This window comes from Hylobates moloch, unplaced genomic scaffold (assembly GCF_009828535.3).
Source record: "Hylobates moloch isolate HMO894 unplaced genomic scaffold, HMol_V3 SCAFFOLD_1, whole genome shotgun sequence".
Lineage (NCBI taxonomy): Eukaryota > Metazoa > Chordata > Mammalia > Primates > Hylobatidae > Hylobates > Hylobates moloch.
Genome location: NW_026652276.1, coordinates 55710941 through 55737499, shown reverse-complemented (window position 1 = coordinate 55737499; position 26559 = coordinate 55710941). Strand labels below are relative to the sequence as shown.

The 26559-nt window shown below is 34.7% G+C and overlaps 1 protein-coding gene across 2 annotated transcripts in view; it reads left to right on the top strand.

The window, feature by feature from the left end:
- The window catches only part of ITGAV (integrin subunit alpha V), an 89215-nt gene that overhangs the window by 17320 nt on the left and 45336 nt on the right, over positions 1-26559 (top strand). The window contains exons 3-6 of one of the 2 annotated variants that reach the window (XM_032755201.2): positions 15057-15148; positions 18179-18293; positions 23569-23630; positions 26078-26123. In XM_032755201.2, coding sequence (XP_032611092.1) covers positions 15057-15148; positions 18179-18293; positions 23569-23630; positions 26078-26123 — 315 coding nt within the window. Of the gene's footprint in view, positions 1-15056; positions 15149-18178; positions 18294-23568; positions 23631-26077; positions 26124-26559 lie in introns of those variants that run through there. The other variant, XM_032755202.2, reaches the window with a different exon arrangement.

Here is a 26559-nt window from a genome sequence, read left to right as displayed (position 1 = left end):
CCTCTTTGACTCTTTTTCATCACTCCATTATTTGTTAAACCTCATGGTGTCATGAAAAGGAATAGGCCTTGTAGTTAGACAGACATGGGCTCAAATCTAGCCTCTGTCATTTTTGCTAACATTACCTTGGGAAAATTACCTGCCATTCTACATTGTATAATACATTCCAGGGGTGATCACGAAGAGTATAAATTGGTTAGTTTATTTACTTTATTGTGTTTCTGAGCCCAGAACAGATTTAGGTGCTTAAAAGTGCCCTGTCCTCATGTTTTTAATATTTGGGAAGTAATTTAGTTTATGAAATAGTCTCAAGAAGATTAGCTGTAATTATATGATGTGGGAGATATTACAACACTTTGTCATTATTCGCATTTTTTTAAACTTCTGGGAAGACCTTTGGTATGCCCATGTGACTTTCTCTGGCCCATAAAACATGAGCAGAATTGTGTCATTTATGGGTGGCAGGGTTTAAGAGCTGGGGCATTATTCTGCTCCTTCCCAGATGTCACAGGGAGAAGTGATAGTTGAAATGGTAGAACTTCTGTCAACCTGAGGCCTGTGGTAAGGAAGACATAAAGCTTAGACCCTTACTCATATGTGTGTGTACAAAAAAAAAAATCTACTGTTATTTTTAACTACTTGAGATTTGGGGGATGCTTGTTACTGTAGCATAATGGGAACTAAACTGAATAACACATATAGGGATATTAAAATGGAATATTATCAATAATCATCTGCTGGGAAATGGTTGTTAAAACCGCTTTCTATTCTGCATGCCAGTTTGGTCTTCCTTTAAGTTTCTAGTCTGACTTACTGAGTATCTGAGTGACTAAATGACTAAGTATCATTGCTTATGCTAAAAATGGCCCCTGATGTTAAGTTGCATTTGGATTGGGAGAAACTATAAATAGACAAAGTACCTGATAGGGATATCATAGCTTTGGGGTTCCTTGAGTATAGTGACTTAAAACTGGCATGTGTTTTGTGGTGACTCTGGAAGCTATGGCTATGGAGTTGTTGCAAAAGATATCATTTCTGTGGGGGCAAGAGGCTTTGAAGCCAGAATGACTCCTGTGTCTACCAGGTTTTGTTTCTTCATATCTGAGCTGTCACCTGGCGGGGCAAAGAGAAGTACTCTGGACAGCTGGGTGGACAGCTGTATAGGAAAGTTCATGTAAGGATTCTCACCAAAGAGGTATGTCTGGTTCTGTCCTGCTGGAAAGCTGTGGTTCTGTCCTATATCCTTGTAAATAGATTGGTTCTTCATATGGCCCTTGATAGTTTTGTGAGTTTTAAAGTTTAGTGGAGCCTTAGGAAGCCCCAGATGATTGTTGCATCAACATTTGAAGTTTGTAATTGTATGAAATACTCTAGGCTGGTTGCTGCATAGTCTGTTTCTCCTTTGAAAAAATAGAATAGTAACTATATTCCTTCCTACGAAAAGAGCAAACCTCAGCTAGCTCTAGAATCACAATAAAAATTTTACAGTGAAGTGCTGGGAGACACTATAAATGCTTGCTTGGCATTAAGTAATACTTTGTAAAATGGTCGTTTCCTCTCCCATTCACCTTTTAGGTCAGGTTCTGCCATACTGGTAGTCTTAGTGCACTGAGTCTTAGTGCACGGAGTACAGTTCTCTTTCTTTATTAAGCTGAGTTTTTTGTTGATTTTTTTTTCTTACTGATGTTATAGTATGTTTGTTTTCCTGAGTAGACTATAAGCTATCTAAAGGCAGGGAACACATTTATTTCCACTCACCATTTATTCCACTTCCATATGGTGGGTTGTCTGTGTGTATGTTCCATGCAAGTTTTGGGCTCTTCATGAAAAGTAATAGAAATAGACTCTAGCTAAATTTAACAGAACAAGAATTTATTGGAAGGATGTTGGTAACTTAACAGTTATCTGAAAAAATAGACAGGAACCAAGAGAAGCTAACAAAAGAACAACTAGTGGATTTTACTGTTGCTGGAACTGCTATTGCTGAATGTGGAATAGCACCATGAGAATAATTTCTTATCCATCATGCCTCTTTGCATCATTTTCTAGAGATTTAAAACTTTTATAGTAGTGTCTGTTTGGGTGAGTCTAAGTCTCATATCTGTGAAAGACCTGGAAAGCCTGTCTTATCTTGCACAACTAAGAAGATTATGAGCTTGTAGAGGGAACTAAAAGGCATAGGATTAAAAGGGTGCCTTTTTCTTCTTTTGACTGGAAAACAGGGTAATAGGAAGGAAACATCCTTTGCAAATAACCCTTTTTATCTGTTGGGCTAATTAGTAATTCATGAACTAATTTTACTTTGTGTTTACCAGTGAGGTGCCTGGATATTAGATAGTATATCATTTATTAAAAGGCCATTTAACTGTTGCTTGTCACATGCATTAAGACATACACTAGTAGCCAATTAAGAAAATCTGGATTTTGCTTTTAAGGTATCATAACACAACTTTCTTAGCTTTTAAAGAAGATAGATGGACACTTTAGATGTGCTTTCTTTCCTATCCTGTAACATGATTTTGGTGGTTTGAGTTGGGGGTAAGAGTGAGGCTTTCAAAAATATATTTGAGAGATCATTCTAAAAGTTATTTCACTGTAATTCTGAAAAGTAGACGCAAATAGATTCATACCAAAATAAAGGAGGCATAACTGGAAAGTATCTAACTTTGCCTGGGGACTTTGAAGAAGGCTTCCTAGATTAGTTGGTGACATTTGAGCTAGCTAATGAAAAATGAGGTGAAATTCCTTAGATGTCGAAGAGGGTTCCAGCTTGAGAAAACAGTATGTGTATGCTTAGTAAAAGAAGTTAGTGACTGATAATCATGTAATTCCATGTGCCCTACATATATGTATATGTATGTGGGCATAAGGGTTATACGTGTGTGGTGGTGGGGTTATGGTGTTGAGGACATGATGAGGAATAAAACTGGAAGTAGCTGGGGAAAGATATAAATGAGTTTTTAAAAAGATACTCTAAAGGTCTAGCCAAATAAATTTACCATTAAATCTTAATGCATGTAGAGTATTATATGAGAGATAGAAGGATCTAGAGCTCCATAGGGACATCTTGGATTCTTGGTTCCTTGTAGATTTCACATGAACATTGCAGATGAACTAATACTTTCAGTACCTGTTTTATTAATTTTCCTAGTCACTTTTTTGGTAAAATGATAAAAGTTACATGAAATAATGAATATTATCATATACATATATTCAAAATATTATAAACATGACTTTAAAAAATGTGGAGTTTCTTGATACGAAGTTTAATTTAGTAGAAGGTACAATCCAGGATAGAAAAGTCACTCACCGCTTTGATTTTTGAATAATATTTATGCTTTAGTGAGCCTTCAGGAGTAAAAGGAAACCTTAGTCCAAAATTTAGATTTGCAAAATTTATCTCCAAAACGTGCTACCCTGTTAATTTTCTTTCAAGATCTTGACTCTGGCTTGTCATCTTTATTTTTCTTTTTCCCCCAAATTTGCTTGATAGAATGTATAAACAAAGCTACAACTAAGATGTTTTAAAAAGTTTCTTATTTTATATGTTTATGCAATGATTGAAATATTACAACTTGCTTTCGAAATAGCAGTTGCCGTCTTGGATTTGTAAACCTTTTCATCCAGTGACTCTTCATAATTTATAGATTTTAAGCAAGGTCTGCATAATGACAGAATAGTTTTTTTCCCCTAAATTGAAAGAATAATGTGAACTTTGATATGTTGTGGAATTAGTGAAAATGAAAGTTATTTTGGGTATGATTTCTTTGTTTTAGTCTAAGATGATTGATAGGTAGAAAACTCACAAGTGGATGATTTAGTTTAGGGATTAATGATCTATGTATTTTCAGTAGTAAAGTTATTCCAAACTATAATAGATTGCGATGCAAAACAATATTGAGACTATTCATGTAGCAAACCTAGACTGCTCATGTAGTCTGTTATCTGTTTTGCCTTCATGGCCGCATTAGTTTCCTGTTGCCATTGTCATAAGTTACCAAAGATAACACATCTGTTATCTTTAGTTCTGGAGGTCAGATGTCCAAAATGGATTCACCGGGCTAAATCAAGGTGAGAAACTGTTTCCTTGCCATTTCCAGCTTATAGAGCCATTGGCATTCTTTGTCTTGTGGTTCCTTCCCTTATCTTCAAAGCCAGCAATAGCTGCCGGGGTCGTTCTCATGCTGTATTACTTGAACATTGACCCTACTGCCTCCCCCCCCCAACCCTTGTGATTATAATGAGTCCACCCGGATAATCCAGACTTACCTCTTATTTCAAGGTCCTTAATTTGATCACTTCTGCAAAGTCCTTTTTGCCTTACAAGGTCACATATTTATGTGTCAGTTTCTGGAAATTAGAAGTTGAATATCTCAGGGATATTATTCTGCCTACCACGGTGCCCTTTTATGTATTTTCTTTTTTAATTATTTGTTATTTTTCTCTTTAAAAAGGAGAGATGGGGTCGTGCTGTGTTAGACTAGGCTGGTCTCAAACTCCTGGCCTCAAGCGATCCTCCCATCTCAGCCTCCCAAAGTGCTAGGAGTACAGGTGTAAGCCACAGTTGTTATTGGTTATACTGCAAGCTATGCTGAGGCAAGAACCATGCTTATATAAGTAGGCATTGCTGTCTCTCTTTTCTTTTTCCCTTGGCAGCTTTGGTTATAAAGAATGCAAACTAGATTTAGAAGATGCAGGCTCAGATTCAGACTCCGATATTTATTAACTGTGACCTTGGGCAAGCACCATCCACAATTTCCCCATTTGTCAAATAAGCATAATACCTACCTCTCAGGGTTGCCATGTAGATCAAATAAGGTAATGTCAGTCAGGCATGGTGGCCTGGTGGCTCATGCCTGTAATCCCAGCACTTCGGGAGGCAGAGGCAGGAGGATTGCTTGAGTCCGGGAATTTGAGACCAGCCTGGGCAACATAATGAGATCTGATTTTTTTTAAAAAAGATAATGTCTATGAAGGTATTAGGTTGGTGCAAAAGTAGTTGCGATTTTTGCCATTACTTTCAATGCTTTGTAAACAAGAAAGCATTATACAGGTGAAGAAAGGATTGTTTATGTTGTGCCCATACTAGAACTGTGGGGAACTAAATAAATATGGAAAAGGAAAGAAATAAAGATAATTGTGGATATTCTTAAATTGATTATAGCTTGGTTTGCATTTTAACTTCTGTTATTGTGACATTTGAGAAAATCCTCTTCCTATAACATGTTTTCCTTTTCTAGGGAAGCAGATGTTACTGACAGACTGATCCTTGGCCATGTTTCTTAGTAATGTGTTTTTTTTAACTCCCAAAAAGATAGACTGCTAATGTGCATTGAGAAAAGAGACCATGTATCACCGCCCTACGAAAGTCTCTTTGCTTAGAAATGCAGGCTTACTTACCTGTTTAAGTTTTCTTTTCTGTCTTTTTTTTTAAAAGGAGAAGCTCCTACCTTTATATTCCAAATAGAGTGAATGGATGTCACCTACCACTAACCATTTCTGTCATACAGAAGGGCGGAGGTCAGATTACTCTTCTTCCTACCCGAAACAGCTTGCTGGAATGCTTGCCATTTGTTCCTAGAAGGGCCTGGCTGTAGGTTGAGAGCAAACCTTGGCTATGCCAGTTCTGTGGTCAAGAAAAGTGCTGTGGAGTATTTTCTGGGTATAACTAGGCTTTGTATTTAATAGAGAATATAAAACATTTATCTGTTTTCTAGCCTCTGCAGTACAATTTCCATCTCGTTGCAATTAAAACAAGGCAGACCCTAAACTAACCTCCTTTAAGTTTTACTTCCTCCTATTGATGAATTTTCTGTCTTCCAGAGTTGTGTCTAGGTATTTCTACAGTTGCAACTGTCCTGTAAACTAAAAAGTTAAAAAGAAAAGTAGTTTCCCTTCCCTTGTTAATACAAAACAAATTTATACTAAGGATTTTTTGAAAATAAAAATGTTTCTCCTGATATAATCTGTTATCCCCTGTTACAGAATTACACAGAGAGCTGGTAAGCACTTTAGAAATCTTTTAGTCTAATTACTTTGTTACTAATTGACTGACAGTCATACAGCTAGTCAGTATTTTAATGTTTTCAGTATTTTACTAAAACCAAACTCACAAGCTCTTTTAAAGTCTCTTCCTTTCCCTGCTCACTTTGACCTGACTCAACCCATTCTTTAGGACTTAACATGGGATTGGCTTTTTATTTATTTATTTATTTTTTAAATTCCCAGTAAAGAGGTTTTGTCTTAAAATGTTAGATGCTTTCAGGATCATTTCCTTTTCATGACTAGAAGGAAACAAACCAGCATTGATAAAGCAGTGAGTGTTTTCAAAAGGCCTGTATTCTTTGTGCTGCACTCCAGCAGGACCACTGGAATTGCTCATGGAAGAAGAGGGAGATTTTGATTCTTTATTCACTGTAGTGGTAGTAACTAACTAACTCAGTGAATACCAATCCCAGTGAAATGAGCTTCATTCCTGTCTTCCTCTGGTTCTGCTTTTCTGACTCTTTTTGTTTATTTTTGGGAAACAGCTGTATCTTATTTTATGTAAAAGATGTTTCCGGATAGTTCTATATAAATTAATAACACTTTTGCATGTCCATGGATTATGGTTGCAGAACTTATTTTTGTATATATAAATGATTTATTTTTCAAACACTTTGGATTTAGGGACCTTGGTCTCTTGGCCATTTTAAGTCAATACAGGTAAGCTTCAAGAGACATTTGAAGACACTTTGGAAGTTTATAAAGCAAATGATCCTTTCATTAATAGTACTAGTTCTAATATCTTACCACTACTTATTATTTGTCAGAGTCTCTTAAGTAAATTAACAAACTGTATTTCCTTACTAAGTCAACAAAATCATTAACCACCAGTTTAGTCTTCAGTAGTATCTAGAATTTTTATTTTTTAATTAGTTATCTTATGCAATATTCTACTCTAATAGTTTAATTCTATAACATAGAATAGAGGTTCCTAGGAAGGTTAATGCTTAAAAAAAGAAGGAAGAGGTTCCTAGAAACGCTAATGCTTAAAGAAAGAAGAGCTTGTGTGATTAAAATTTTTTCTTGAATTTTATGAACTAAAACTCCTTTACATGTAAGAGATGAAAATGTAAACATAAAGTTAATTAAGAAGGGATGTGGGAGCTTCAAACTAAGCTTTTGTATATGAGGATTGAAGGATATTTATCCACACTACTTTTTTAATAAAAAACATTTTATGAATAATGCATGGCCATTGATGAAAAAATGAGAAAAACAGACCTACTTAAATCTTACCACTCAGGAAACCAGGGGCCATAGGATATACTTTTGTGTGTGTATTTGTGCATGTACCTTATGGCCTGTGTATATTCTATGTGTGTGTGTGTCTGTGTATAAATATACAAAATACATAAAGTTATAATTTACTCTGTCTCCTATTCTGTTGGACATTCTGTTTGACATGCTTATTAGACTTAGTTCATACTACAAAAAGTTTTTTTAGTTAATTTTTAAAAATTAAATTTAGAAGTCATAGGAATGTGTGTTTCAGGATTTCTGATACATATTTGCCAAATAGGAGAATACTGACACAAGCAATCTTTGAACAAAATTTGATACTATCTTCCTTTGCCTGACAGGTGAAACATATATCTTGTTTTAATTTACATTTCTGTCATTTCTGGTAAGCTTGAGTCTTTTTTCATACGCTTATTAGCTCTTTCTGGGTTTTAAAATTTTGTTTTCTATTATCCATTTTCATTCTTGATATATTATATTATTTATTTTTATTCTTGGTCTATTACTCTTCTGACACATCTATTTTTAATTTTGAAAAAGTCGTTTTATATATATATATACACATTTCTGTTCAATGCTACAGCTACTTTTTCTCCTGACAAATTTGTCCTTTTTAAAAACAGCTTTATTGAGATATAATTTACCATAACATTGACCTGTTTTAAGTGTATAATTCAATGAATTTTTACTATATTTATAGAGTTTTATAGCTATTACTATAGTCTAATTCCAGAGCATCTCCATTACCCTAAAAAGAAATGTGTCCAACATCAGTCTCTCCCCATTTGTACCTCCAGCCCTAAGCAGCTATTAATTTACTTTCTGTGTCTACATATTTTTGGTTTTGGATATTTTATATAAACGGAATTATATGATACATAGTCATTCATATTGTAGCATGTATCAGTGCTACATTCCATTTTTATTGCCTAACAGTATTCAACTGAATGAAGAAACATTTTGTTTATACCAGTAGATGCACATTTGAGTGTTTTCTGCTTCTTGGCTATTATGAATAATGCTACTGTGAACATTTATGTGCAAATCTTTGTGTGGACATATGTTTTCCTTTCTCTTGCATAGATGTCTAGCAGTGGAATTGCTGTGTCATGTGGTAATCTATATTTACCTTTTTTAAAAACTGTCAAACTATTTTCAAAAGTGGCTGTACCATTTTACATTTCTATTAGTAACGTATGAGGGTTTCAGTGTCTCCGTATCCTTATGGACACTCATATTCTGTCTTTTTTGTATTATAATAACCATCCTAATGAGTGTGAAGCCATATTTTATTGTGGTTTTGATTTGCATTTACCCGATGATGAGTAATGTTGAACATCTTTTCTTGTGCTGACTGGCTGTTATTTCTTCTTTGGAGAAACATCTATTCAAATTCTTTGCTCATTTTTAATTTGGTTGTCTTACTGAGTTGTACGAGTTTTTTTTTTTTCATATTATTTAGGATACACGTTTTTAATCCAGTATTTGATAAGTAATTTCCCCAATTTTGAGGGTTGTCTTTCCACTTTTTAAATGGTGTTTTCGAAGCACAAAAGTTTTTAATTTTAATTGGCTAATATATCTACTCTTTTATCATTATGCTTTTGGTTTTTTAAATCATTGCTTAACCCAAGTTCATGAAGATTTACTTCCTTGTTTTCTTTTAAGAGTTTTATAGTTTTAGCTCTTACATTTAAAAATGTCTGTGATCTATTTTGAGTTAATTTTCTGGTACGGTTTGAGGTATGGTTCCAAATTATTTTTTTTGCATATGGGTATCTAGTTGTCCCAGCATCATTTGTTGAAAAGACTGTTTCTTTGCCACTGAATTTGCTTGGCATCTTTGTCAAAAATCAGTTGACTGTGAATGTAAAGGTGCCTTTGATGTTAAAATGTACTATTTATGTACTACTAAAAATACTAAAAGTGTCACCATTATAAATATATCACTGTTGACTGTTGTACACATTCAGATTTTAGGCATCCTATTATCTGAATATTTGCAGCTCTGAGTCAATGATATACCTTATTTCAAAATAGCATTGGGTTACAAATAAATGCAAGATAACAGTAGTTGTCTGACCTCCAAATCATTTTCTCTCAAATTTCCGTTATAGTATTTATTGCTCTCTGAAAATAATTTATATAATTATATATTACTTTTCTCCTTGAAAAGCAAGGACTTATCTGTCTCGTTTAATGCTATATTACTAGCATATAGACATAGGAGGTACCCATGATTTATGATTTATTTAAATAAATTAATGGATAATCTCAGAGGTTTCTTCCACTAACCTGTCCATTTTTACCTAATAAATAAGCATGCTTTATTGGGTATTTTTTTCAAGCAAATTTATTATAGGAAGTACAACTAAACAAGTGATGTTTGAAGTAAAAAGCTACTTAAGAAAGTCTGTGAATTGTCTATGAATGCAGGGTGGTATTGTTTTAATAGACTTTTTTCTTTTTTTTTTTTTTTTTTTTTTTTTTTTTTTAGCAAAAAGTAAGTTAGGGACCTGAATTATTTCATTATTCATACAAGTCATAGTGATACATAGGAACCAAGTGACTAAAACCACATTTAGCTTCAAAGTGGAAGTTTACTCTCTTGCTTTTCTAATGCTTTAGCATTCTTGTTCACTTTGGCCTTTTCACAAAAGGTGACATAATCTTGTTCCAAGGGATATTCTTTTGGCATGGAAAGAAGAAACAAAACATTTTGCTTAGGGTAAGAAGGTAATTGTGTCTTAAAAATCAGCACTGCCCATAATTGTCCAGCAAGGTGAGTGCCAAATGTGTTGACAATGGCTTTGGAAACATCGGGGAAAAGAGTTGGCTGCTAATAAGGAATAGGGTCGAAAGCTACGACAATCCGTTTTTCTCATTTGCTTCTGTCCTCAAGCATGCAGTCGTGGGAGTTTGATAAAATGCAAATGACAAGTTTCAAAACCTGGCAAAATAAACATGAAATTTTCAAGTCTCTAGTGATTTACTTGCTTATTAACTTCAAGTTTCTCTATCAAAGTTTTCCTCTGTGTTTTTGAAAGTGGTAGCATAGAGCCTTATGTTAATTTATATGATACAGAGCAATTTCTTCTCAACTTTATTAGAGAGATTTAAAGATTATTAAATAAAATAATATTTAAGATTTAAGTTATTAAATACTTTATTTAGATAATTAAATAAAATTATTTTATTGTGTGAGATACTCTTTTTTTTTTCTTTTTTATTTATCTGGGTGAACAGAGCTAATCTTCCAATGGGTTTTGTGATTATGGACAGAAATCTTTCTATTCTTGGCTGTTGCCAGAGAAAGCATTTCTTCCAGCCCTTGAGTTTCTGTGGTTGTCTGTGTCCTGTTTCCTTTTCAAGTGTGTCAGCATAGTCCAGGCTATCTGAGGAGGTCCAACATCATCCTAAATGCTGACTTCAGGGCTGTGATTCAAAATATTTACTTCACTCATGTGCCTCAGGATAGCTGCCAGTTTCAGCCAGGTCATGAATGAATTTGTCATTTTGTCTGGAGAGCAGGCTTTCTTTTGCGTTCTCTTCACCCACTCTATTTACACTTCCTCTGGGTGAAACTTCTATGTAATGTTGAATCAAGGATTTTGAGACTTGGTCTCCAAAAAAACCATTTTGACTAGTAAAGAAAAACTTCCTAATGAGCAAACTTCTTAAAAAGATGGTAACATGAGGTTGTAACTCTGTTGCAGCTGAAGGCATTGAAAGCACTGGATGATGTTATTCTTTTTGAAGACCATTGCCTAAGTTTTGGGTGCCAGTGTATGCCAATGCATTATATCCAGTTATACTGGACTACTTTGGTTTCCAAAAGGATATGTCAAATTCGTACTGTTTTGCATGAATTTTCTAGCTTAAGCTAACCCTGATGTCCACAAAGACAGATATCCATAAGTGTTATGGCAAGGGATGTTTTTGATACTTTTTTAAAGAAATAGGAAACAGAACATGGTAGCTTTGCAAGCCTATGCTGCTTGACAGTGCCCAGCAGCATCTTGTGCCACCATATACAAATTTAAAGAGAAGTAACGTTTGTTAAGAAAAACATTCATGGAGGTAAAATTTCAAAGTGGTAGGGAGAGATTGGATAACGTTTAATGAAGAAGAAATTTCACTTTTCAGGAATGTAATAATTGAGAAAAAAATGCTTAGCATAGAAGGCAACTCAAAAATCCCATAAAGCCCATTCTTAGCATGGCATAAAAGCTCTTGACCAAAGTGAGAATGTAAATTAATACAGCTACTATGGAGTACAGTACGGAGGTTATTCTAAAACTACAAATGGAACTACCATATGATCTGGCAATCCCACTACTAGGCATTTATCCAAAGGAAAGGAAATCAGTATATCAAAGAGACATCTGTGTCCCCATATTTGTTGGAACACTATTCACAATCGCCAAGATATGGAATCAGTTCAGGTGTCTAACAACAGATGAATGGATAAAGAAAACATGGTGTGTGTGTGTGTGTGTGTGTATATATGTATGAGTGTGTGTATACATTATATATAATATATATTTTATATATATATATATAGTGTGTATATGTATTCCTGTCTGTGTTCAGGAATATATATACACAGTGGAAAAATGTGATGTGTGTGCGTGTGTGTGTTCAGCCATAAAAAGAATGAAATCCTGTCATTTATGGCAACATGGATGGAACCGGAGGATATTATGTTAAGTGAAATAAGCCAGGAACAGAAAATTAAACACTGCATGTTTTCACTCATAGGTGGAAGCTAAGAAAAAGTTGATGTCATAGAAGTAAAACGTAGAAGATAATAGAGGCTGGGAAAGGTAGGGCGAATGGGAACATAGAGATTTGTTTAAAGACACAAAATTACAGCTAGATAGGAGGTGTAAGTTCTAGTGTTTTCTACCACTAGAATTATTATAGTTAAAAATAATGTATTATCTAATTTCAAATAGGTAGAAGGAAGGAATCGAATGTTCCCAACACAAAAAAGTGCTAAATGTTCAAGATGATGAACATGCTTATTACCCTGACCTGATAAGTATACATTATATACATTGAAACATCACTATGTACCCCATGAATATGTAAAATTATTATATATCAATTAAGAAAAAAAGGCTCTTGGCTGGGCAGGGTGGCTCATGCCTGTAATCCCAGCACTTTGGGAGGCTGAGGTGGGCAGATCACCTGAGGTCACGAGTTCAAGACCAGCCTGGCCAACATGGTGAAACCCTGTCTCTACTGAAAGTACAAAAAATTAGCTGGGCATGGTGGCGTGTGCCTGTAATCCCGGCTACTTGGGAGGCTGAGGCAGGAGAATCACTTGAACCTGGGAGGTGGAGGTTGCAGTGAGCTGAGATTGCGCCGCTATACTCCAGCCTGGGTGACAGAGCGAGACTCCATCTCAAAAAAAAAAAGAAAAAGAAAAAAAGGCTCTTGATAACCACTCCCTTCCTGACCATTCTCTCTAGTGAACAACTCACAATTCTCCTAAAAAAACAGTGAACAACTCACAATTCTCTTAAAATATTCAAGACTACCCACTCTTCTGCCTCTTTGCATAAGATTTTCTTTTGGCCCAGAAAACATTTCCTCACTTGTACTGTGCCCTTACTTTCCTATAACTCTTTACTGGTGCCTGTACTATTTTCCACCATAATTGCTTGTTCCTGTGATTATCTCTTGTGTTAGAGAAATGTTTCCATAAAGAAGCAGACTACCATTTCATCATGGGTTAGCATCATGAATAGACAAATTTCAGTTAGGATTTGAACCCAGAGTGGAGGGAATAAAGTTTCCTGGCAAGAGGACCTTGGACACAAATGCCTGCAGGTGGGAATAAGCATGACTTGTTTCAGAGACTGGGGATGAAGGATAAGAGAACTCTTTCACATAAAAATAAGTATATCAGCCAGGCATGGTGGCTCACACTTGTAATCTCAGCACTTTGGGAAGCTGAGGCAGGTTGATCCCTTGAGCTCAGGAGGTCAAGACTAACCTGGACAACATGATGAAACCCTGTTTCTACAGAAAATACAAAAATTAGCCAGGCATGGTGGCATGCATCTGTAGACCCAGCTACTCTGGAGGCTGAAGTGGGAGGATCGCTTGAGCATAGGAGGTTGAGGCTGCAGTGAGCTGTGATCACACTACTTCCCTCCAAAAATAGAAAGATTCCTAAATTTGAAATTGAGGGAGATGTAGGGGATCTATTAAATAAAGTATTCTATGGCTGTATAATGGGATACTACACAACAATGAAAATGATACTATAGGTCTGCCTTTATAAGTGGCATGTTAAGGGAGAAAAAGGTATATATATTTATAAAATGATAATTTTAATGTTATCTTAAATATTGACTTAATATCTGTTTTACATATAAAACATGCATGTATTCATGAAACAAGTCTTTAGGATAGATACTAATGTGTTAACAGAGGTCACTTCTTTATGGTGGGGTTGTGGTATTTAGATCTATCTTTATGGCTTTGTTTTATTTTTGGTTTGTTTTGTAATGAGTAAGACTTCTATAATTAGAGTAAATACAATAAAGTGTTAAAAAGGCGAGAAGGTACCATTGGTCTTGTACATATATTTTGTACTTATTGATTGCTATGTCTTAAAAATTATTTTGAAAATTTTCAAACCTATAGAAAATTTGAATTTCAGTAATACAATGAACAATGAACAATACACTGTTCACCTAGCTTCACCCATTGTTGCAGACATTGTTACACTTGTCCCTAAATACTTAAGCATGTATCTCCTAAAAACTAGGACATTTTCTTATGTAAGTACAATATAGTCATCACATATTAGAAATGAATCATTATTATGAATAATGTAATATTAATAGTAACAATGTAATTATTGCTGAATTAAACATTATTACTGTTATTTACTCTAGTTTACATTTCAAATTTCCACATTTATCCCAATAAAGTCCTTTGTAACTTTGAAAAAAAATTATTTGGACATAAAATTCAATCAAAGATCACATCTTGCATTCAGTTGCCATGTCTTAGTGGTCTCTTTTAATCTAGAAGCGTTTCCTGTTCTGTCTTTCATGATACTGACATTTTTGAGGACTCTATCCCGGGTGTCCTGTAGGCAAGTATGCTTGTATTGGTAAGAATATAGTGACGTTTGGTCTATCCCAATGCATCATTTTGTTTTTGACACTGGAATTTTAGTGTACAGAAATAATTTTCTCAACAGTGAGGGCTGAAGTGATAAAAATAAATGTTTGATTGTAGTGTGCCGTATTGAATTCTTTTTTCTATCAACCAAATCAAGTTTCCTGGATTCTAATTCTTGCATTGTTATGTCGTAGGCACACGCCTCAGTCTTGTCTTTTAGAGCATTTTACACAAAGGTGTTTCATAGCATTTAATTTTCATAATTATCTTTATGCCCCACAGAAAGATCTTCTGGGAATAGGTAATCATACGCATTTGTTTAATAGTTAATTATCTAACAGTTGAGCAACTGGAAAACTTTATTTACAATTGCTTTTTCAATCATGTGTATTATGATAATTAATGGGGCCAATAATAACACTGAGACACTTCTGGGTCATCATGTATTCTGTGTTTCTGATTAATTGAAAGTCTCTAATGTATATAAACTGTATATGAGAAAAATAACCAGTGGAGTATTTGATTAATCAAAGGTGTACTATTTCTCAACCTAGCTGGATAAAAATAAACTGTTGTATTAAGAATAGTATATTTTGTGTCTTACCACTCACAATATTCTTTTTTAGGCAACAGAGATTATGCCAAGGATGATCCATTGGAATTTAAGTCCCACCAGTGGTTTGGAGCATCTGTGAGGTCGAAACAGGATAAAATTTTGGTAAGTCTTCTGGATATTTACTCACGGGTGAGTTTAGTCAGTTTATGTGGAGATGCAGAGGTTTTATATTTTCAGGCTGATAGTAAAATTCAGTATGCTCAAGGGTGCAGGGTATAACAACATAAGATAGCTCTGATCAAAGGCCACTCTGTCCAAGGAGGCCATCTCTCTAGCCCTTCTTGAACAGGCTTTCACATTTTTTCACCCTCATTCCTACCTTGTTTTACCTGCCCCACTTGATAGTTCCTGTCCATTTATTTCCACCTAGCCAAGTATAGGAATAGTGTGACTTTGGTTAACAAATGCTTTAGTACTTCCTCTCTCTTTTTTTTTTCCCTGAGACGGAGTCTTGCTCTGTTGCCCAGGCTGGAGTGCAGTGGTGTGATCTCGGCTCACTGCAACCTCTGCCTCCCAGGGTCAAGCAATTCTCCTGCTGCAGCCTCCCGAGTAGCTGTGATTACAGGCACCTGCCACCACGCCTGGCTAATTTTTGTATTTTTAGTAGAGACAGGGTTTCGCCATGTTGGCTAGGCTGGTCTCTTAACTCCTGACCTCAGGTGAGCCACCGAGCCCAGCCACTTCCTGTCTTTGAAAATACAACATGATGTTGAAGTGGAATGCAGAACAAAGAAAAAAAAAATAACAACCTTCCTTCACCTCGTCTCCCCCTATGCCACTGTCCATTTCTCTGCTCCTCTTCTCAAATACTTTCTGAAATGTTTTCTATGGTAACCATCATAGTTCTTTACTTCACATTCCCTATCCTATGTCATCATTGACTTTCAGGTCACTGAAATCCACTAGCATTTATACGTATGTGCATACATATATACCATTATATTTTGTTTTCTCTGCTGGTATTTATTTTTATCTTTCTTGCACTGTCAGCATTATTCAGAATGGTCAACATCCCCTTTTTTTTTTTAAACTAAATTTTTCTTCTCTTGGTTTCTGTGAACTGTGTTTTCCTGGTTTTTCTCCTATCTTACTGGCTGCTCTTTTGTAGTCTCCTTTAATGGCTCCTCTTCCATTCAGTTTCCAAATATTGGAGTGTCCTTCATCTCTATTTAGCTTTCTTTGCTTCCTCTGACTACAACTTTTACCTAGAGGTTCCTAGCCTATCCCATGGCTGTAAGTATTCCCCAAATCTATACCTCTAGCTTTTAACTCTCCCTGGATCCTTAAAGGCATATTTCCAGACTACCTATTTGGCTTCCAAATGAACATGGCCAAAATAGGACTCTTGTTTCCTTCCATCAAAGAAGAAAAACAAATAAAAAACTATTATTATATATATATTTCCCAATTTATTAGGAGGCCTGGCTTTCCGCCCTGTTCACTAGTGAGCATTCACAATCTACCTCAAAAATATATCTCACATTTATCAGTAGATCTACATGTCCTCTATTTCTACCCTGCAACAAGCCACCATCATCACCCCCTTGGACCATTGCAATGGCTCGTCTCATCCTGCTGCTGCTTCTCTTACCCTAACTGCAAGAAGGACCAGAGTGAACCAGAGCATTTTACCTTCTTGATTAAAACAGTCAAGTGGCTTTCTATCAATCTCTGAATGAGTATGACAAGCTCATACTGTCTTAAAAACATCCCCAAAAACAAGTCACTGGCTATGTCTTTGGCCTCCTCTCACTCCGTTTCACATACTAAAGCCAAGCTTGTCTTTATTTCTTCCACATTCCAAATCATTTCAGTTAGTACCTTAGTGTTTGTGTTCCCTCTGCTTGTATTAGTTGTCTTTATGATTTCTACTTGGCTATCCTTTTGTCATTCAGATTTCAGCTGTCACTCAGATTTCAGAGACCGCCCCCGCTGTTTTAATTATTTACATAGTATTTATTATTGCCTTTATTTTTTCATCTAATTATGCTGCATAGGGAAGGATTTGCTTAGGAGGTGAAGTTTCAGCAGACTTTAAAGGATGTGCCACATTTCAGCAATTGGAGGTGAAGCATGGGGTTAAGAGTGGGGATGTTCTAGGCAGAAAGAGCTGCAAAGAAGCAGGAGTAAGCAAAAGGAGCAAGCCACCTGCTCTGGAGCATCAAGTACGAGTAGAAAAGTAGCTGCTGTGACCTACTTTCACTGTTTTCAGGGTACATATACAATAAGTCAGTATTGATGTTCTGCAGTGCTTATGTTAGCACTTTGCTTCAAAAAGTATTATAGAAAATCAATTAAACCTTTTTCACTAAATGAATTGTTACACATTTGGTAGATTACTATGTTGTTAAAGCATTCATTACTCTACTGCTCTGTGTGGTATTACAGTCTAGAATGCTGAAAACAGAAAGGTCACAGTTGATTTGGAAAGTAAATAAAATAAGTACTGCACATTATTTTACTCTCTTAATAAACTATTTGCTGTATAATTTAGGGGGTATATTCCATATGCATGAGTGTTACTTAGTTCAAAAGCTAATTTGGTCTCTACCTTTAGCGTAGCATATTACATCAAGAAATATACTACCTGAAATAACAATTTTGCTAACAATTTTGAAAAAAAAATTGGACTACAAATATGGCCTTCAGAATAATGTGAGAAAAAGACTTCATTTAATATATTTACCACTATGATAAGAAATTTAAGGTATAGGATAGGTTTGATTAATTTCTATGAATGCTTTGAAAGTTGGCCAGGTATGGTAGATATGGTGGCTCACAACTAGCACTTTGGGAGGCTGAGGCAGGAGGATTGCTTGAGTTCATTTAGAGACCAGCCTGGGAAACATAGTGAGACCCCGTTTCCACAAAAAAAATTTTTAAAAATTAGCCAGGCATGGTGGCATGCGTATGTGGTCCCAGCTACTCAAGAGGGTAAGGCCAATTACTTGAGCTCAGGAGTTCAAGGCTGCAGTGAGCCATGATCACGTCACTGCACTCCAGCCTGGGCAACAGACTGAGACCCCATCGCAAAAAAGAAAAAGTGGTATTATATTTTGAAGTAGTATAGAGCATCTGAAACACTAAATTTTTAGAAAGTCTTTGTGTCATGGACTAAACCTTTGATTTTAGGCCTGTGCCCCATTGTACCATTGGAGGACTGAGATGAAACAGGAGCGAGAGCCTGTTGGAACATGCTTTCTTCAAGATGGAACAAAGACTGTTGAGTATGCTCCATGTAGATCACGTATGTATAGGATATTGTACCAGCTTTTAAGAAGAGGGGTGGGGAGCTTAGTTTGTTAAAAGTGTGTGTGTGTGTGTGTGTGTGTGAGAGAGAGAGAGAGAGAGAGATTAAAAGATTAGAATTAAGATAGACATATTATGATGATAGCAAAATGAAAACAATCCTACTAATGTAAAGATATTACACATGTGAAGTACACAGGTTTACTTTTTCTAAGAACTCATTTTCATCTTCCTTCGTTAGTATAATAATAATTACTACCTGATTTTAAGAACCTGTATTTTTGATGACTAATAGTCAAAAGATGCTCAGTTGAACTTCTCTAACAGAGAAGATGTAGACCCCACAGCTAAAGATTCTGATTCAGTAGGTCTAGGTCAGGCCTGGGTACCTGCACTTTTAACAGACTCTACAAGGCAATTCTGATAGATACCAAAGTTTGAGAACTCCTGCTTTATATTAATAATGATGTTGAAAATAAAGAATATTATGTCTTAAAGAGCCAAAGTTTATATAGGAAGATGAACATTGAACTCAGGAGTCTTGACTTAGAATTTTCCTGCTCTTAATCAGAGTTTCTTTGTTAACCTGCTACCAAGCCCACCCCTTTTTGGTGATCCAGAGGATTTTATGCTCTTTGCTAATATTACTTGAAATTTCAAAAGGAATTAATATCACGGCTAAAGATGACTTCAAGCAATTATAATTTTGATTATCCTTTTCCAAAATCTCTACATCCACTTCTCTTTGGAGATTCCAGTCCTTTTGTGCCCCGCTACCCTTTGTTGAATTGGCTACTGCTTTATATTTTCCTTGTACCAGAAGCATAAAAATAGATTACTGAAATGCAGTATAGTGTTTATGCCTAGAGCCCTTAGGCCATTATTTTTTGTGTTCCACTGGTCACCACATAGTTTATTAGAGAAAATTAGTAACAAAAGCACAACATGTAAGACTCTTACTCCTACATTTGTTTTGTCCATGTTAGGTGACATGTGACACCAGGTCAAAGGAACTGTTATGTCCTCCAAATTCTAAGTAGTTGAACCTATGGGAAACTGTAGATTATTTCAATAAACACTTATTTTCTTAGCCCAACACTTTGATCCTACCTGTTATAAGTGGGAAGTTAGCATTAAAAGAGTGATACCTACTCAGATCTGTGTTGTGTGTTAGGAAAGAGAAAAAATCAAGTTAGAAAACATACACCGCACAGGATGAGGGAAATTGAGGCTTTATCCTCAGTGCTTGGATGCCATCTGTACTGCCATCTTTATGTTGGTATTTTAGTTATGGTACTGTCATCTTCAGTGGTATGTAGAGAATCTGAAGATTAAATTTGTATTTTTAATTTCTATATTGCAAAAATGTTCCTATTTGAGAAGATAATTTTATAGCTATGAAGAATGAGTTAACCCTTGTATGCCAAGTTTGTTACTTATTACTTCTATGATGTACACACACACACACAATACACTCTTATTTTCATTTGATGCATGTGGGAACTGAGATTCACATAGTTGAAGCAATTTTATTTCCACATCTCATGGGGTTGAGAGTGGGGATATTCTAGGCAGAAAGAGGTGCAAAGAAGCAGGAGTAAGCAAAAGGAGCAAGCCACCCACTCTGGAGCATCAAGTACGTGTAGAGAAGTAGCTGCTATGACCTACTTTCACTGTTTTCAGGGTACATATAGAATAAGTCAGTGTTGATGTTCTAAATGGTCAAATGAGGATTTAAACCCAAGTTCGTCTGTTCCAAAAGAACCTTTCCTCTACATTATTCACAATAGAAAATGTTTTCCATTTCAGTTGCTTCTGTATTAAGCACAGCTTTTCTACAAAGAATACCTCCTGCTTTCATGACCTAGGTTTGGATAATTCCTGATATGTAAGAATACATGGAACTCTCCTGAAAACGTGCATTCTAACGATGATTCCCTTGTTCACAGAATGCTTTTATTTGGTTTAGGCACAGAAATTATAAAGTCATTTAAAGCCATATTTTCTAAGGTATTTAACATCCAAATGAGGTCAATGAACTGTGGCTTGTGGGCCTCTTTTTGTGAATAAAGTTTTATTGGAATACAGCCACACCCATTTGTTGATGTGTTATCTATGATGATCTAGTACAGTTGTGAGAGTTGAGTTGCCACACTATGTGGCTCCTGAGCCTAAAATATTTACTGTTCAGCTTTTTACAGAAAAAGTTTGCTGAACCCTGATCTAAATAATAAAACCTCAAATCTTAGGAAAAGCTTAAAGAACAATCTCAAAAAACAAAAAAGCAAAGTGCATGCCTTTGTTTCTAATAGGCCTGGCACTTTCAGTAACCCTTGATTATTGTACATGCTTTTTGATTCAACCTTTGAAATATTAAGCCACCTATAATAGGCCTAAATTGTGAGGGGCATCTTGTTCAGAGAAGAAGACTCAGGAGTGGAAGTCTGAGAACCTGGGTTATATTCTGACTTTCTGCTGACAATCCACCTATAGCTGTGGATAATTCACCTAACCACTCTGGGCCTTTGTTTCATCATTGGTAAAACACCAATTCACACAAAAAACTTCAGAGGTATAAATTTAGTGTTTTTTATCTGTTTCATACTTCAGTAAATTATGCAAACCAATAATTGGTTTTATGAGGTGATGTCAGTTTTGTAGGACTACACTGCTAACTTTTTAATAACTTTGCTTGTCTTGTGGGTTGTTTTATTTATTTGATTGTTTGCTTTTGGGGTTTTTTTTGTTTTTTTTTTTTTTTTTTGGTGGTTAGTTAGTTTGGTTAGTTGGTTGGTTCTGTTTTTAACCTAACTTATGTGGACACCCTGGACAAGGAACTTCACTGTCTGTCACTAACTTACCTTATTACTGATTACATTTGCTTTCAGCTTTTCATAACTGCATGATAAAACCTCACATCTTAGGAGAAAAGCATAAAAACAACCTCAAAAAACAAAAAAGCAAAATTACTTAGAGAAATTAAGTAACTTGACCGTGGCCAACCAGCTAGTAAATTAGAGAGTATAGACCTGACCCCACGCGTGTCTACACCACTACACTGCACTATCTCAAATCAACAATATACTTATCATTTCCTGAGTAATGACAAATGACATTATGCAGTAGACCAGATGTTCTTCTGTTCTAAATTGCCTAGCCACGAATCACATGATGCGAATACCCTTTCACCTCCATGCTCAGACTGAATCTTTTGTTCCTTCTGTCTGCTTTCTGATGCTAATATTATTTGAACATAGATTTTTCTCAGTAATGATTTCTAGTTGGCTTTTCCTTTCCTTTTGTCATTACTCAGGGAATGATAAAGATATTATTGATTTGAAACAGTACAGGGTAGTAGTATAGACACACCTGGGTTCAGGTCCTACTCTCTTACTTACTAGCTAGTTGGCCATGGTCAAGTTAACTAATTTCCCTAAGCATCAGTTTCCCTATCTGTACAAATTATTGAGTAATAATAGTATCTCTTATAGGATTGGTATAAAGACTTAAAAAGATAATATCATGTAAAATGCTTTAGCATAATACCTGACTCAGAGTAAAGGCTTAATAAACCCTAGCTGATCTTACTGTCAGAATCAATAATATTACTATTTGTAATATAATTACCAGACTTAACAAATGGGAGAAGTAATAACCATCTACAGGAAGAAGTACCAGAGCCTGCATCAAAATAGTTTATATTCAACATGAAGTCTTTAAATTGGCAAAAGCACTCAGTTCAATATATACCTGTTAAGAAAATTTTAAGAGACAGTCATGCTTTTTAGCTGGATACTCTGGGAAACCAAATAAAGCAGATAATTGTACAGTATGATAATCAAAAAAAGGATGTCTTTATAAATAGCTTGAAACAGTTCCCCAGATGCAACTTGAATAAAGGAAATAAATAGCTGACTTGATCTAACTTGAGGTTAGAGCAGAATTCCTTAGTCTGATTCACTGGACTCTGGAAACCCCAGCCCCACATTTTCCCACTCCCTCTTGGTTAGAAAAATTTACGTTGGTTTAGCATTATACTCTTGAGGCTATTTTCTTTCAAAAAAAAAAAAACTTTTTAAAAATTTAGATATTGTGTGTAATCTTTGGGCAGTTTCCAGGCTTTAAAAATGGGTTCAAAATTTCTGATGGGATTATTTGGCAGAAGTTCTTAGAAGTTTGTCCTTATGACTGAAAACAGATATTTTTGGTTCCTGTATTTGGGTGGCAAACAAAGTAACAGTACAACTTTAATGTATTTGTAACATTGGCCACAATAAGTCTTTGATAACTGAAGGATAGTGTTTTCCATTGTTCTCTGTTATCCTCAAAGTAAAATAAGGGGGAAGTGTTCAGATTCACCCTTACATGTGCTCTAGGTACTGTATTGCTCATGATTAAAATTAATTTAAATTAATTGGCTAATTGTTCAGAATTAATCCCTTTCTATGAGAACAACTAAAAAGGGAACAACTACAAAACAGCAAAACTATTGAGCCTACTATGGTTGGAAAATACTTGAAAGTGTCATTTAAAGATGGTTACTTTAATTAGATCTCCACACTAAACGTGTGAGGATTGCTTACTTTTTGAAGAGCATTAAGTTCTGGTCAGTCCATTTCCTGAAATTCTGAGCTATGTTATTCATCTCTGTTGTTGGCTATAAAATGTATGTATCTGTTTGCCGCTATTCATAATAACAAAGGTCTCAGCGAAGACCTAGCAATCTTAGGGTAATAGGAAGAAAGAGGAATTTCAGAATGGAATTTTTAACTTGCAGATAAAAACTTGTTAGTGTTTTACGAAATCAGTGTAGTGGGTCACAACCACTATAGTTTTTCTAAAAAAAAAAAAGAATGAAATAAAATAGAAAATGTCAGAGTGTATTCTATATAATAATACAAATATTGTTTCATAAGATTTTAAGTTGTATCTATATGTTTTATATACACAATGTGTGTTGGGTTGTGATATAGATTATAATCTTTTTGTGGATTGTGGTTAACAGAAGGGTTTAAAATTTATCGTTTTAGTTGGTTTCTTTGTTCTCTGGTGACTGGTTCAGGTATTTAATCTTTGTTTCCATATCTGAGTAAATGGTGCTGATAAACATGCATACTCTCTTGGAATGTGGTAATAACTAAGTGCCCGAGTGAATGACCACTCTCAGAAATTGGTACATTATCTTATGATTCTAGTGATATCAGGTTTTCTCATGTTTTGTTTTGTGTTGTTTGTTTTTGGGTTTGTGTATATTTCCAATCTTTTTATTTTAGAAGATATTGATGCTGATGGACAGGGATTTTGTCAAGGAGGATTCAGCATTGATTTTACTAAAGTAAGTTCTCATTTAAGACTGAATGAGATTCACATCTACCTTATTGACTAAACTGTGGTTAAAAATAAACTGGTCAATACCTCAGCTCCTTTATAGCTGTTAGCTCTTTAATGAAAACAGTTAATAAAACAATCCATTCATTTTGACATTCTTTGTCTTATATTATTCCCTCCCTAGTAAACATTGCTTATTTGAAATAGGGAGACATCCCCCATCACTCTGGGAATGGAGGAAAGTAGACAATCTCCTCAGTAAATGATAGGTAACTATTATGACTTAATATTAAAATTTCCAGTTATATGAATTTATAGCATATTAAAGTTTTCTATTTTTAATTAAAGTTGTTTTTCTTACAAAAGCTATCGATGAGAGCTTTATTACAAAATTAGAGTTACATAAAAGCTGGGAAACATGTATGTTTGCCATATATTATGTGCCTATAGGCACTGAGTGAAGCTGACTTCACTTATGTAATGTGTAATAATTGTAAGAAATCTCATAGGCAGGGCTCTATCTATTCTAAACTAAATTAATATTCTCTTCAGAATTGATATTTTTAATCTATTTTTTGAAAATAAGACTTCCATTTAAATGTTCAAAGGTAAATTTTCTGAAGTACTTTATTTACTTTTCTTTTGTGTGTTTATTTATTTTGGTGGTGGGGGAGTATGCACATTTTGAATATCAAATTGAGAATATTCTTTCTAGAGAAGTCTAAAAAATATGTTGATTGATTATATGTAAACCTTCCTTAGAAAGCTTATATGTAGGCTTTCTTAGAAATGTGAGCAAAGAGGAGTGCCTTAAATGTATGAAAACAACTGAAATTGAAATAATATGATGCATAAGAACTAAGAAAGCATTTTCTTATTTTTTAAAAATTTGTAGGCTGGGTGCAGTGGCTCATGCCTGTAGTCCCAGCCCTTTGGGAGGCTGAGGTAGGAGGATCACTTGAGCCTAGGAGACCAGCCTGAGCAACATAGTGGGACACCATCTCTACAAAGAATTAAAAATTAGCCAGGCATGGGTGACATGTGCTTGTGGTCCCAGCTATTTGGGAGGCTAAGGCGTGAGGATTGCCTGAACTGCAGTGAGTGAGGCTGCATTGAGCCATGTTCATGCCACTGCATTCCAGCCTGGGCAACAGAGCAAGACCCAGTCTCAATTTTTTTTTTAATTTTATTTTATCTGTATTTGTATTTTATTATTTTTTTTTCTAGACTAGGTACTGATAATTATAGTTAACTCTTCTTACTAGGTAATTTGTTTTTAATACTCTAAATTTCATACTATATTACTCAAAATTCAGAATGTAAGTAAGCCAAAGAGAGATAAAGTATATTAATAAATATTAGGTTTAAACTTGTATGATACATTCCCAAATAGGTATTATATATTTTTAAAATATATAATGTCCATCTTTTCTGTATTTATGCCTATACAACCATAACCCCAGAAGTACTCTCATACTGTGAAAGTCATTGCTAAATTAGGTGTTCACTTTCTTAAACACATTTCTGAGAAAAGGGTGTCTTTTTAGGGCAGATGACTTAGAAGTGTCTTTTATGTAGCCAAGGCAAAAGATTGTCTATTGAAAGCTTGGAAGGTCTATATGTACATTTGGAGGGGAAAAAAAAATTTGTCTTACCTCCAGCAAGAAGAGATTTCCAAAATGTTGTGCTCAAACACAATATACCTAGAGTTAGAAACTTTTAGTTAGTTAGATATAAGAAATGCTAGGCAAGCATAATTTGTATATGTATAATACACCCTGAAAACTTTATTCTCAACTTCACTTCTGTTTAGATCTGAGACACTAAAAATATTTCCTTTAGCAGAAAATTCTTCAATGATTATAGAAAGAAAATTTGCTGTATATAGTCACAAATATACAAAATTAATAAATGACTTTAAAAAATTGTAACCTGATAATACTTTGCATTAGTGCCTCATTTCAAATATGTGAAGCAGCCAAGATCCACAAAAGTGTATATTTTCATATATTGAATGAATATATTATAAAATTTCTTTTAAATTTTATTTTAGAAAAGACACAGTGAAAACCACTGAAACTGAGTTAGATGAATTTGAGATTTATGATTTTGTTTGCTTTAATATATATTAGATAGATAGATAGACAGACAGACAGATAGATAGACAGATAGATATAAATCTTAGCACTTTAAGAGGCTGAGCTGGGAAGATTGCTTAAAGCCAGGAGTTTGAGACCAGCCTGGGTAAGGGAAGACCTTGTCTGTACAAAAAAAATAAAGTATCTTATTAAATTTTAAAAAATATAATTAACCTGGTAATGATATAAAGATATAATACTGTATTGTTCAGTCATATATACATATACATATATATCTTATGTTTTTCATTGATTTCTATTTTGAGAGATATTTGTTCTTTAAATATATATCTTTTTGTTGTGTGATTTCATCTAGGCTGACAGAGTACTTCTTGGTGGTCCTGGTAGCTTTTATTGGCAAGGTAGGTTAATATTTTTTAAATTACAATTAGTGACTATGTGTCACTGATTCACCTGGCTAATTGTATGCCTATGACATTTTACAAATTATTTTAAAGAAAGAAATGGAAATACAATTAAAGGATATAAACACTCTGTTTTACACAGTGTTTTTTAAAAGAATATGTATAATATATATTAAATAGTGTATATTCCTAGAAGAAACTAAACGGAATATTTAAAAAGTAAATACATACTTTTATGTTAAATATATTTTAAAAGTAATTATATAATTTATTTTTATTGTGTGTGATATATACTTCTCCATGTCTGTACTCTAGGGGCCATGACATAGTCATTAGGCAGTGTGCGAACCCGAGCTGTATAGGCCGACTGTGGCATTCTAAAAGTTGAAGGTTTTGAAAGTATTTTGAAGTTGCTCATTAGGATATTTAAGTC